This window comes from Punica granatum, chromosome 3 (genome assembly GCF_007655135.1).
Source record: "Punica granatum isolate Tunisia-2019 chromosome 3, ASM765513v2, whole genome shotgun sequence".
NCBI lineage: Eukaryota > Viridiplantae > Streptophyta > Magnoliopsida > Myrtales > Lythraceae > Punica > Punica granatum.
Genome location: NC_045129.1, coordinates 38,126,799 through 38,141,433, shown reverse-complemented (window position 1 = coordinate 38,141,433; position 14,635 = coordinate 38,126,799). Strand labels below are relative to the sequence as shown.

The 14,635-nt window shown below is 41.4% G+C and overlaps 2 protein-coding genes across 2 annotated transcripts; both read right to left on the bottom strand.

Moving 5' to 3' along the window:
• Window positions 1-2,952: 2,952 nt before the first annotated feature.
• On the bottom strand, window positions 2,953-6,067 carry LOC116201592 (CTL-like protein DDB_G0274487). Its single transcript, XM_031532878.1, has 7 exons — window positions 5,755-6,067; window positions 4,704-5,164; window positions 4,370-4,553; window positions 4,026-4,250; window positions 3,797-3,913; window positions 3,441-3,674; window positions 2,953-3,352 (listed from the first exon to the last, which is right to left on the bottom strand). The coding sequence occupies exons 1-7, from the start codon at window positions 5,812-5,814 to the stop codon at window positions 3,137-3,139; spliced, it is 1,497 nt and encodes a 498-aa protein (XP_031388738.1). The 5' UTR covers window positions 5,815-6,067; the 3' UTR covers window positions 2,953-3,136.
• Window positions 6,068-12,177: 6,110 nt separating this feature from the next.
• On the bottom strand, window positions 12,178-14,321 carry LOC116198476 (protein ASPARTIC PROTEASE IN GUARD CELL 1-like). Its single transcript, XM_031528628.1, has one exon. It carries the CDS (start codon window positions 13,906-13,908, stop codon window positions 12,424-12,426), a length of 1,485 nt encoding a protein of 494 aa, XP_031384488.1. The 5' UTR covers window positions 13,909-14,321; the 3' UTR covers window positions 12,178-12,423.
• Window positions 14,322-14,635: the final 314 nt, after the last annotated feature.

The following is a 14,635-nucleotide window of genomic DNA, read 5'->3' as shown; positions in this document are numbered from 1 at the left end:
CAAATAATAAATTTAGAACATCTTAAGCTCTTTCCAAAACAAAAATAAATAAATAAATGTTACCTTGTTCTCATTCTAAATATTTTTTTTATAACAGAAAAGTGTTATCAGTTATTGTTACCATTCATCACATGACTAAGCATGACCATTGCAATATTTATTATCAAGTTGTGCATCGTCGTGAACTTTGTTGTGGTGGTGTGGCACGCTGCGATCGCAAATCATATAATTAAGGCCCATGGTATTATTGATAATTAATTTATAATTTTTCACTAGCCACACCATTCATGTGGAGATGGGCATTCCATGAAGGACCTAACGTGTGAAGAACAGACGACTATATTGTTTGCTGTGAAAGCTTAAAGCACTTCCTATAGTTTTTGGCAAAAATGCATTACTAGCATTAAATTAATCTGTTTTTATGGCTTTTTCCCTATGCAATTGGTGGAATTGCCACTACCATACACCAATAAGCTTCGTTGGATTTGGACCATGTATTATATTAGGAGGCAAAGCTTTACCAGAATCATCTTTCCATAGTCAACTTTGCATAAAAAAATAAAGCAGAAATAATAAGTAAATTAAAAAGAGGTGACATCTATTTTACATTTAATTTGTTGAATTAATTTTTGCATTGCATTATATGTATATATATCAATTAACGTTGTTACACGTGGATATATCAATTGCATATGTAATGTGTATATTTATACAGATACAATAAAATCATTTGTCTTGCGATGTTTTCAGATAACATTGCGACAAAATAGAAATTTAAATTAATATATTCTCTTCCTACCGAAAAAAAAAATATCTCCTCTCATAATTCTAAGACTAGTAGAAATTGAATCAAGAGCTTATCTACCCTTTTTTCGTTCTGTAAAGGAGGAAACTTAGATTTATGCCATAAATATACATCACTAAATCACATGAATAATCTACAACGCATTGCAATCGGGAACCAACTCCTCTTGAGCGCCTCATCATCGGGGCGTTGAAAGTCCAAAAACATTGCATCAGCCTTGCTAATGGGGTTTTAAAAAAAAAACCACATGGACTCATATAGGAGAACACATGAAATATACAATCCACAATGGGGCATGACATAGTTGACATTAGGTGTTGATGCATAGTAATTTACCACTTTGGTGGAGTTAAAAACAACTCCACTTAACCTTAGGTTGTTCCCCAATAACATCTAATCGGGTGGAACAGTCATATTCGCATCTCCTCTCCTTCTTCAATTATATGTATATATACATATATATATGTGTGTGTGAAATGTGAGGGAGATGGAGAGAGAGAGAGAGGCTTCGAGATTATCAATCCACTAACTATGAGAACTTATGGAATTGACCAGCAATGGCAGAAGGACCACCATCCCCAATTGGGGAGAACAAAGTTTGAGCTGGACCCTTCCACGTTCTGTGATCCATCATGAAACTTGGTGAGTTGGTGTTTATGGCACTTTTTGGTGTGCACCTTCATATCCGAAAACTCAATGGACTCCGACTACTTCGGTCGAGTTGGGTTGACTCACTAAGAGGTAAAACTCTCCCAACGTAGATTTCTTTCATCTATTTTTGACACTTTTTTTCAGAAAAAGGTCAAACGAAATGATACAATATTAACATCTATTTCTCCTGTAAAAAATATATGCATAGTCACAGAATATGCGGTCAATTCCGTAGTGTTATAACATCATTTCAATTTCAATAAGAGAATAATCGTTCTTGAAGTCATATTCTAAATCACCAGAATCAAACACATTTATGTAAATTACTTATAGATCGCTACCTTCGAAAAACAGTCAACTCAAAACTGTAACTCCTATCGAAGGGCCAAGAGCCAGCCTCCTAGTCCAATTGGCCACGAGTAGCTTTTTGACTCATTTTGGTTAGATTCATGCATAGGGCTCAAATCACCAGCCAAAGGGGCATCTTGCCACTCTCTCTCATTCTCTTACTTTAGGAATTCGTCCAAGAACATCATAATTGTCATTTTGCCTCCGCAGAGATGATCCGTTCTTTCAATTCTTTCTTCGCGTACTTCTTTTACTGTCGTGTGGACAAGATTGATATGAAATGCGTGAATTAATTTGCATGCCCTTTTCCCCACATTTTTGCAACTTCTTCAATTATTTCGTCGAGCAAGGCTCATTCACTTTTAGTTCTAAGAAAAGTTTTACAAACCCAAGTTTGGACTGTCCGGAAGGAAGGCTTCAGGAGCGATGGATGGAGGACATAATCTCCTCTCTTAACGACATAATCTCTGTTTACATTGTCGACATGTGAACGCCCACCGACAGAAAAAAGAAAAGAAAAAAAATATATATTGACATATGGACAAATTGCACTTCAGCGCGGGGGTTCTCTCCATAAGCGAGGGAAGCTCTAAAAGAGGGAAAAAGGAAAGATATCACTTATCCGAAAAATTAAACAAAGACAGATATTGTTGGGAGAACTAAATCTATAGCACATATACATTCAGTGCAATTTGCGCAGACTTTATTCTTCAAACATGTCGTCGTCCCCCTCATCTGATTCTGGATAAGTACGAACATCGGTCGATAGTGTCTCTCATATCACTGAATACAGATGCTTCAGTTCTGATGGGCTTACGTATTCTCCTGCTCGTACTTAGCATCAAACAATTGCTCCAGCAAAACATGTTGCATTCATTTTACAACGTCGAAACGGAGCTATTGTTCATGGAAAAATTGTACCATTTTCAATGTCAACTACCAGTCACTCTTGCTTCCTCTATACACCATTTTCAATGGACTAACAATTTGGTACATGGACGGACAGCATTTTCTCTTTTTCGAGTATGCGTTATGGTCTTTGTGAATCGTCAAACTGCGGCGCCGGTAAGGGCCTCGTTCTGATAACTTGGCTTCACCATGACAACTTTCTTATCTTTTAGGGTCGCAAGAATTAAGTTCAAAGTTTGTTGTCGCAAAAACTGGGGGAGCTTATCCATTTACTTTGATAGAAGGACAGACTAAAGATTGAAGAAGAGAAAAGTGTACAAACCAACCCATAATTCAAAGCTACAAGAAAGGAATTTTCCCTTTTCCTATTAAATTATAATCGCTTTATACAAAAAGAATTACTTACATCATGCGATAGATTATTCAGACCGTAAGCGTTCCCTGCATGTGGCTGTCTAACCGGTTTCGATTCAGAACTTCAGAAGCCCGGGAACTCCGGTGCTGGAGCCGCCGGTGTAGCATCTCCGACATCTGGTTGAAGAACTCAGCATCCCATCTGTGAATCAACAAAGGATCCTCTGCGTAGCATATGTAGATGGACGTCACCGCACTTTCCACCACCACCATCGCCACTCCAACCTGAATCCGAAACAATAAGCGAGAGGAAGATCAATTAAATGAGGATCATATTAGAACAAAGGATGAGAGACAGAGAGAGAGAGATTACCAAGACCATTCCCATCAACATTGAAGTCGGCCCAACCATCACTACACTGTCGCTCGCTTTAGTCCAAGCCCAAACTCCAGCGCAAGTCCCGGAGATAAGGCCTCCCAAGACACTGCCCATCAGCAGGACAGCCCCAGAGCAATCATAGGCCACCAGTGCTTCAACTCCAGTTGACTGAAACAATTCCCAGGCATCCCTTGCAGAGTGGTTAAAGCCTTTCCCGTAAACTGCTATCTGATAAAAACATCAATATGAGGTGTAACTAGTCATCATCCTCCTCCAATTGCATTAACAAAAAAAGAACTCGGTAAATAATCTCAGATGAACTTGCACATATTTCGAAGGAAATAAAATACCTGTACATATGCGTACTTGTTGAAAAATCGAACAAGAGTCTCCACCAGATTGAAGAGGAAATCAACACAACAAAGAAGGCACTCGTTGTTGCCAATCTTCGACCGAAATCCTCTGATCTGTTAAGAAACAAAGGAGCATAACAATCATCGAAATACTTCAGGGAAAAGTTTCAAATCCATAATATAACTCGAGAGTAACTGAAAAAACACGGGACAAGGATCTTGTTACCTCCCAACGCAATGTCCGAATTGCAGCTGTAAAGAGTGATCCATAGCATATGCTGCCAAAAGAAGTGGTCACAGCATACCGCAGAGAATTCATCAGTGAATTCTGAGGCATCGTTGAGGACTGCCGGCCACCGTGAATAAGAACAAGGAATACCATCCCAGAAACTATGACATGAACAGTATTACAAAGAACTGCACCCGTCCAAAATAGGCTGACAGAGAGAACCTGTATGTAATGAAAAGTTCTAACAATAACTTTAGAATGTAAAGTGCTAGATTAGATATTCTTGTTTTACTAGCTATTGCACTACAAACTTCAATGAAGAGCAAAACTTGCCCGCTCACCACAAGAAGCCACCAACGTTTCTGATCATCCATGCCTGATGCCACAACTCCAGCTACTCCAAATGACCATATTGCCATCCACAAAAGCATGACTAACATAAAAGCATAGGCTACCCTCATAACTTCGGGAAGAGTCCAAACCATCTTTACAGCTTTCTGAAGAACCAGCATTGTAAAAGGAAGTCTGCAGGAAAGAATGAAATAGAAAAGATCACGGAAGACAACTAAATTATTGACTGGGCATCTGCATGTTATGTCCACAAAATGAACTCTGCGCTCAAAAGTACTGATCTAATCTGAACACACAATATGAACTGGTCTAAAGACACACTACCTGTCTATTACAGATATAACGTATAAGAACTGCAGTGCAGCTCCGACAGCAAAGGCGACGCCACAGAAAAACCGCTCACCCCAAAAGCACAAAACTCCAATAACAGCGAGGTAAGTAGTCAAAATGTGCACTGACACCTTCATCATTTGGTTAGCTTTAGAACCCAGCAACAACAACCAAGTCAACCCAAGAAGAGCTCCTACACCACCAGCCACAGCAAAAAGTGGCCAATAGTCCTCCGTTAAGCCCCCATGGCTACTCAATGGTGCGTTGGCGTACTTATCGATGTTAAGCCTATCTGATATCTTGAACCTATTGAGACCAAGAACTCCAAGAACAAATCCTAAGCCGATCAGATGGATTATAAATATCGCTAACCAGAAAACATCCCTCCAGTGCCTCGAAGGCATAGAGGCAATTATTTGACTGCCATTGGAGCTTCTTGTACTCCTCCCTATATTCTGCAGCAGAAAAGCGAAAATCTCCAGTATTATTTGAAGGCTAACCAATAAAAAGCCAATAATAGTATTCTTCAATCATGCTCAATCTCCAACTAAACCAGAACGACAGAATTAAAGTTACAAAGGGAAAGTGAGTGTGTTCAGTAAGCCACAATTCTGTACGCTAATCCGTGAGAGTATAAAAGACTTGTCAATTGCACAGAATGAAAGATTCCAGGGAGACAAAAATGAAAGCCAAACAAGTAACAAACACAACAAGATTCTGAAAGCAACGGAAACCTTATGTGAATGACAATATTTTACCGAGTCCGATAATTTGAATAGATTAACAAAAGCACGCTTTTCTAGAGAATTTGAAAGGTTCGCCCTTTATACGGTTCCCATCTCAATCAGTCAAAGTGGTTTCACTTTGGAATCACCAACCCAAAATTGTGCAAGGATCAAGTCCAAATGTAGAAGATTTAACAAAAACTGCAACTTCATTGAGTTGAATTGATCCATTTTCAAACGGATTCGAGCGCACAAGGCGGAGTGGACCCAAGTTGCCGACTTCACTGTACTGGAGGACGAAGCTGGATGGACCGGATTACCTGATCGCCGGGGGAGACCGAACCGCAGTCGGAGGAAGACGGGCTCTGGGAGTCGCTCATGGTGCGCTGCTGATCAAAGCAGGATTGACATTTTCATCCAGTGATGGTCTGTTTCAGAGAGAGACGGGGAGAGAGAGAGAGAGAGAGAGAGAGAGAGAGCGTGAAGAACAAGGCGGATATGGAAAGGAGGGTGGGAGAGAGCGAGAGTAGACGAGGTCAAATTGGAATTACGTTGAAAAATTTCTAGGGTTTCTGATTAAAGAATGTGTAGGCCAGAGTTGGAAGATGATGGGGGGGTTGGGTTGGGGAAGACGAGAGGGGGGGAAGGTGGGAAAATGGAAGGAACAGGAAACTGAAAATGAAACTCAACGGTTAATAATGGCAAACAATTGTAATTAATATTTCCTTTTTCTTTTTCCTCTTTTATTTTTCGGGGTAAAAAAAATTTTGAAAAAAAATTGCAATTTTTATTTTTCAGAATATTATATTTTTAATCTCCATTGATGTGGATCCTCATCTTTGTGCCTAGCCACCGTATAGAATGTAACACCCGATCCAGATGTATATATTACTGCAAATCTGTATCATTCGGTGTGAAGAAGTATCGCAGAATTGTAGTCTTTCATCCTCCGAGAATGCCGACCGACCGTAATGATGAAGGAACTTTCATCTCCCTTGTTCGTGAAGTCGTGATTATGGTCTCGAGCTTGATTGGAGTGGAACATGCGAGCCAATAGGTGCTTGCATCGAGTACTTTTTTCAGTCCTGAGAAAATGACATGATATGTAATGATATGTTTAGGCAAATTGTATAGTGTACATACCGACCGCAAATCTGGTCTGCGTAATCAGTGGACCAATTAATTTGAATCTACAATTGTGGAGTTTCTTTTTGCTGGGCAGAGTTGTTTGGTCAATTTTGTTCTCATTAGTATATTCCTCGACTCGGAGTCATGTGCAGGCAGTCATTGTCATCAATTATCTTTTACCACGCCCGGATTGGCGAGCATTTATTAATTGACCGTCAATCCATCTCATAATTGTGTAATATGACTATAGATTACCGATGACGATGTTATAATATGTTCCGATGATTAAAAGTTATATGCGACACATAACGGCTACGTACCCAACAACTAATAACTTTTATGAATCGCTAGAAGATAATATGATTTATCCGCTTACATGGGCTTTTTTTTTTTTGTTTTACGCTTTCCGCCTTAGTCAAATAGAGTTTAATTACGAAGGAGATGCATTTCGATTAATTAATTGGTTGGTTGGTTGATTGCTTAGCAGACGACGCAATAGATATTCATAGTTTTTGGAGGGACCTACAGGAAGAGAAAGTTCCATGGACACGAACATCTCCTTATCCTCCTTATACCCCGAAACAGAACAGAACAAAAGAGAACAGAGCATAGGTTCTTTTCTTTGACTGACCGCCGGCTCCCAAGTTGCCACTCTTCGTCAAATCCTACTCCTCGTTCTTCACGTTTGCTGACCTTGAGGAGGTCCCCCCCCCCTCTCTCTCTCTCTCTCTCTCTCTCGGAAAAAATAACAACTAATGATATTGTTTATAAGTGAGAATCCGTTGACCCGTTATGAGATTAAATTCTCACTTATATGCATTCTGATTAGATATTACACAGTCAAATAATTGAATAATATTCATTGAATATTTGCTCATCTCTCTCTCTCCATGCAATCCGTGGCCATGTATCTTTGCGTGCAAGTCACAAATCAAGATATATATTAGGAAAAACAACTCGTGCATTTTCGCCGACTTATATTATAAAAATTATAAATAATAAAATTGTCGTTAGATTATAATGATCTTATATAATCTTTATTATCGTATTATTTGATGTAAAATCTACAAAATATACTTCTCATTTATTATTAGTTGGTATGTGAATTATATCAAGTTATTGTAATAATAGAATGATTTTGAATTAATAAAATAAATATTTCATTCAAACTATAAAATTGAGAACTGAGTAAAAAAATCACAAAATATAAAATTTAACAGATTACATGGAATTAATTAAACTTATGTAAGTTTAGCTATTTGTAGCTATTAGTTGTGGTAGATATTACACTGATTTTTTGGCAAGTCAAATTTAAGATTTGTTTGAAATAAATTTTATTAAAGTGCATCGAAAATTCAAGTATTAAATATGTAAGGAGAGGAGTGGCTCTTATTTGGTCACTTGGTTTTATGTGTATACCCCAACAAAGTCCGAGATAACTCCAACATATATTTCATAAAGGCGATCACCGATCCCTTATGACCATCAGAGCAAGTTGAATAAAGCAGCTATGAGGTTTGCTCTTGTATATTGATTGCCCCGATGAAGTAGATGTTGGTACAAATTCATTGAAGTCCAATTCATTGAATGGATCAATCTTGCCGAATTAGCCCATATAACTAAATTGGGCCCATGAAGAATCTAATCTCATTTTACGGCTCTCTGTCATCGGAATTGGGCTGAGTGTTGAGGCCTGTGATATATTCAATAATTTCAACTTCCTTTTTAAAAAAAAAAAAAAAAGAAGAAGGAAGAACAAATTCTCCTTCCTTTGGGGAACCGCATTAGTTCTAGAGGTTGAGTAAGCATTGCAATTTGCGGGAATTTTATGATGTGTTTGGTTTTAGAGTTGAGTAGTGTTGGGTTTTGATTTTAATTGATTTATAATGATTGTGTTGTTGAATTATGAGAAAATGTGTGAAAAAGTAATAAATAGTTGAGAAAAAGTAATAATTGTGTTATTGAATTATAGAAAGAGTAATGAATAGTTGAGAAAATTTAGTATTAAAAATTAGATTGAATGCTTAAAAAATGAAAATATAATAATTGTATTGTTAAATTAAAGATAAATAGAATTAAGTGGAGTAGAATTAAATATAAATAGAATTAAAAATGGACTAATCGACCCCGCCATCCTGCTTGCCAATTGGTATGGTATCTTAGATCCTACCATCGGATTCAAAGCTTGCCACACTACTAAATAAGGGCAGCCTGCGCCTCTGTTTTCATCCTTACATGTGTCCTTCCTAGGTGCTGTCGTTGGATTTCAACGGCATCTTGTTTGAAGGTTGGGTTTCCGGTTATAGCAGCCGATGTCTAGAAAGATTTTTGCCGGAATTCATGGCTGTGGCAGCTCCAAGAACGAATTCGGCTGCTTCTGAACGCGGTCTCAATCGTAATCCCACTAAAAATGCTCCGATTCGTGGCCCGATAAACTGGAGGTGACTAGTTTCAAAGCCACGAGAGAAGTTGGAACATTTTTCGCCACTAATTGTTGACGGAGTGGCCAAAGCTCCTCCATTCGGCAAGATTGTGCCAATGGTGAATAAGCTTTGGGCTGGGAAGTCGACAGTTCAAGTTAGTACAATTGGTAGCTTACATTGGTAGCATTATTGGAGCCGTTGTATTTGGATCGTGCTACAGCGATGCGAGCTCGTCTCGACTTTGCCAAGTTTTTGTTGAGATCGAATTTGAAACTAAGATCCCAGAGTTTGTGCGGGTAGATGTTGGCGATGATTATGTAGTTGAGATTGCGGTGGATGTGTCATGGATGCCTAAGAAGTGTGCAAAATGTAGACAATTCAGACATTGTTGCAACTTGCAAGACGGAGGAAACTGGTGCAGAGATCCATCGGAAGGAAACAAATGTGGAGGGAGGGAGTAGCTTTAACTCTTTGCAACAAAACTCTGTACAGCAAACTGCTCTGCAGCAGCCATGCGTTGCTGTGCAACAAGACTCCATTTCTGTGTAGCAAACTCTGCAGCAAAACTTTGGTTCTCAACAACGTGCTGCTAGCTATAGCAAGGTTGAGAAGATATCGGGTAACATGGCTGTCATTAGTTATGAGGAGAACGGTGACGAAATGGCTGATAAGTTGGGCAATGATGAAGAACAGGATGAAGATGTTGAAGCTTGTTACGGGGGTCGAGCAAATAAATCCGGAGACGATGATGGCAATGACGAGCAAGATGATGAAAATGGCACTAATGAGAAGGATTATGAAGGTGACCCCGCAAATCTCAGGGATTCAATGGTTGTTAAGGCAAGGAGCTCACAAGCAGCTGCTCAAGGGGTAGCGAAGGTTGTCCAACAGTTTCAATTGGGAGGGATGGAGAAGAATGACAAGACGAAGAAGGGTTGAGGATGGTCCTCCTCGTCACGATGATTATTTCGACTTAGAATATGAGGGCAATGAGTAATCCCCTAAAGCAAGACCTAGTCTATCGATTTCTAGAAGACCAAAATGTGGAGATTATGGGTTTGATAGAGATAAAGGTGAAAGAGGTAAATTTAGAGATGGTTTCAAAGAATTGGAAGAGTTGAAATTTTATCTGTAACTATGAATACGCTAGAAATGGGAGGATATGAGTATTGTCCAAGGGAACCTTACTGAGGATCCTTTCCAAGACGGCTCAGTTTATTCATTGTACTCTTTCTGGCTTTGAGTTGGATGGTATGTTTTTAACGATTGTCTATGCATCCAATGATAGGATGGAAGGGAGGAGTTTGTGGGCAGATTTAATGTCCTTGGGATCTAATATTCAAGGTCCATGGATATTAATGGGGGATTTCAATGCGGTTTGTGGGCGGGATGAAGTCAAGCGTAAAAGTAGAGATATTTACAAAGATCTTAGCATGGAGGAGTTCGATGATTGTATTACAACTTTAAATTTGTTTGATCATCCATATGTGGGCTGCAAATACACTTGGAGTGACAAGAAATATGAAGACTACCAAGCCAGGAAACTCGACAAAGTCTTGGTTAATGAGAGCTGGCTGCGACTAACCTTGAGGTCTACAGTTGAGTTTCTGCCTCCTAGCGTTTCCGATCATAGCCCGGCCATCCTGAGAGTCAAGCAACAACAAAAATCCCGGTCCCAAGCCTTTCAAATTCTTCAATTTTTGGACCCAACCGAATTTCTTGAAGTAGTGAAGAAAGTGTGGGGTGTAAATCAGCAAGGGAACCCTCATTTAGTTTTGTATTAGATTATTGAAGAATGGGCTAAGAGGTTTCAACAAGAAGTTCCATGGAGATATTCATCATAAAGTTATACATCTGAAGGTTGAGCTCGACGTTATTCAGTCTGCACTTTTAAATGCCAAGGAGAACGCTGAATTAACTTCGAAGGAAGCTCAACTTTCGAGGGAGTATATCGAAGCTTTAAAGGCTGAAAGATCCTTTCTCAAGCAGAAAGCCCGAATCCCATGGCTTAAAGACGGGGATGAAAACACCTCGTTCTTTCACAAGTCGGTCAAGGCTCATGTTGGAAAGAGTTCGATTGGGGCTCTTTTCAGGGAAGATGGGACTAAAGTGGAGGAGATCTCTGAAATCAAATAAGTCGTAGTGGATTTTTATAAAGGTCTTATGGGGTCTACTAACACTTCTGTTGCCAGCTCTATATCCTCGCTCTCTGATATTCTTAAACTGCAGGTACCGGAGGCTTACAGAGACTCCCTAATAGCTGATGTTTCTGATCTAGAAAACCATAATGCTCTTTTTTCTATGGCTGGATCTAAAGCGCCAGGGCCCGACGGATATACTTCTTACTTTTACAAATCATCTTGGGCTTGATTAAGGATGACTCTCTGGCAGTTGTTCATTATTTCTTTGATACAAGAAGGCTTAATCGTGAGGTGAACTCCACCATTGTCACCTTGGTGCCAAAAAAGGATAGCGCGGACCAAATGAAGGATTTTGGTCCTAATTCTTGTTGTAATGTTTTTTATAAATGTATTACCAAGATCCTTGCAAACAAGTTGAAAAAGGTGCTTTCCCTCACAATCAGTCCGAATCAGTCTGCATTTGCTACAAAAGAGAGACTATTGGGATAAGGGCTTATAATAGTGGCTTTAGAATGCGAATTCTTAGTTTGAAACTTGAATCTCGAGACCATATGTTCTTTTATCTGCCCGGTTACTCAAGCTCTTTGGAAGAGTGTTCTAAATAGGTTTGATGTTCACAAACATGTTAAGAAGTGAGCATCCAAAGTGGAGTGGATCTGTCACTTTAAAAATCGAAAGTTTGATTATATTGCGTTGCGTTTATGCTAGATCTGCTATGTTTATGAAATATGACGAGAAAAGAATGCTCGTATTTTTCAACGTAAACGCAACATTATTTCCTCCATTCTACAGTAGATTTCAAGTCTTGTACAACTTAGAGTCCGATCTATTCCGAATCTAAAGTCTAAACTTAGTTTCTCTTTAGCTGCTAGGAATTTTAAATTTTGATCATGACGTAAGTAGTTTACTTTGATGGTTGTCTTTGAATAAGTGTATTATATACATTCTTTTGTTAATTAATAAAATTTATCACTTATAAAAAAAAAAAAAGGCCTACATCCCGCAGTAGTGGGGTCTTATGTACCCGAATAATGATGAAAAAGAAAAGATGGGTCGACTAAAGTGACAGTCTTCCAACAATTGCTTTTCGACACTAATTAATATTTTTCTCTTCATTTTTGGTGCTTATGGCCAGGCAATTTAAAGACAGCTAGTTCTTTTTCTCTTTCTTTTTTCCCCTTTCTTTTTCCATGAACAATCTCCATAGATTTTCCTATATAAATTAAGCTGCTCGTTGGCTTGGCTTGGGGGCTAAAGACGAGATCACGGGGAAAGTAGGGGGGTTAAAAACGTCAACCTAGCATTTATTGGGGACGAATCCGATGGCAGAATTGGCGAGATCGAAACCGACACGTGTCCCCTGCTGCTGGACATTCCCAATTATCGACAGCGCCGAGGACGTGGGCGCGAACGCCAGGCAGAACGTACCGTTGGAGTCAACCGGTATCATGTAGTTCTTAGCCGGCAACGGTAACTCCTTCCCCTTCCCGAAGTGAAACGACACCGTCGGCACCTCCACGCTGCCCTTCGACGACAGGTTGTAGCACGTGTCGAACAGCGCGAACCCATCCGCCGCCGGCAGCTCCCTCGTCCCCCTCACGAACGCGTCCCTCAGCGAGTTGTAGGCGTCCGTCTGGAGTCGCGTGACGGCGGTGCCCGAGTCGACAATGACCCCGCCGTCCCCGTTGCCGTCGAGCCTGAACAGCGAGTCGGACAGCGGCAGCCGGTCCCCGCCCACGCTGATCCCCGTCAGGGCAACGTAGAGGAAGGTGTCCAGCTGGGGGTTCCGGACTAACGGCGTGGTGACGACGTTAGGGGGCAGCGGGGTGTTGAACTCGAGAGTCGAGGCGGAGTCGGAGTCGCGGTCCACGAGGCAGTATGAAAACGACGTGGCGTTGAGCTGCGAGGGGAGGGAAAGCGAGCCGCCGCCGAGCCCCAGCAGCCCGGCGGCGCCGACGAAGAGGCCCTGGTTGTTGTGGCCGCACCCGATGGCCAAGTTGTCGATCTTGGCCGAGCCGAGGGTGATGGTCTCCGTCACGAAATCCCCCACGGTGAAGGAGCCGTCGCCGTAGGAGACCTCGTAGAGGCACGTGCGGTTCCGGCACTCCGACAGGTCGAGGGACCGGCACTGCTTCGTGTCGCAGGAGAGAGGGGAGAAGGACGAAGAGGAAACCGGATCGAAGATGGGGTCGGTTTGCTGGTAGCAGTCGGCGCAGGGGGCGCATTGCACCCAGTTGACGTCGCTGCCGGTGTCGATCACCATGTAGACCTGGCTCGGCGGGCTGCCAATCCCGAGGCTGGAAAAGTACTCGCCGCTGCCCTGACTCGTCCCGGAGACCACCGGACCCTGGAGGCCTTTGGCGCCATACTGCCGCTCGACCTCCACGTCGACCGGCTTCAGATCTGACTTGGAGATCCGGTTCCGGGCAAGATCCAATCGGGCCACTAGGGAATCGACCCGGACGGAGTCGCGGGCGAGCCGGGCAAGTGTGAGGGATCTGTAGTCGGGCTGCTGCAGGGGCTTATTCTTCAAAAGGGAAGCTCGCGGGTGTAGCTGGAGGACGAGGGAGGAGGAAGAAGAATGTTGTTGTTGGGTCTCTTCTTGCTGGGTCAACGGCGTCGTTCTTGGTTCCACGGATAGTACATTGTGAGCCTGCCGGAGAGCAGAGGTGACATCAAGAAGAGCGGTGGTGCTAGGTAAGCTTCGAGACAGAACCAGTGGTATGACGGTGAGGGTGAGAACAATGAGGATTGAAGGAAGCAAGGCTCTCATTTGCGCCATTTTCGGCGGAAGTGAAGGAGGAGGAGGAGAGTGAGCACAGCGAGAGCAGGAGGGGGACTGTGGTGGGGGGCTTTAATGGCAGGGGAGGGGATAGTACTCATTGAAGAGGGTCACGGCAAGCTTCTGGTGGGAGCTGAAACCATATTATATTTGCAAATTTAGATATCATGCATATATGTGTGTGTGGTATTTGTATATAAAGGAGGACAGGTGGGGCCATGGTGATAATGAATGGCGGTGCTGGTGGTGGTGGAAGATGGAGATGGAGATGGAGATGACGATGGGACTGGAAAGATTTTGAGGGAGGAAAAGGTTGTGTTGAATAAAGAAAGAGAGTAGATTAGGGGGTTTGGGCTTTCACTGCCTTTGCATGTGTTTGTAGCTCTCTTTCAGCCCTTTTACTTTGTCTATACTCTATTGTATATGACCATCCATCCATAAGAGATCTCGAAGCGACCTTAAGTAGAGTTAATCTCCTTTTACTTTTGCTTTTGCTTTTTTTAAGTAAATATTGGGTGAGTATTAGGGTGTGTGATAACTCAAATTAAGTGTTGAACTTAATTATTCAGCACTTGATTGAGTTTAGCTTGTTTGATAATATCAAAAAGATTTACTTTACTTAATGATTCAATAAAAAAAGTGCTTAATATCAAAAAGATTTATTTTGAGCTAATTCGCTCAGTTGGGTGGCAATTGTCTATTCATTACGGCGGTGCCCCTAAACTTT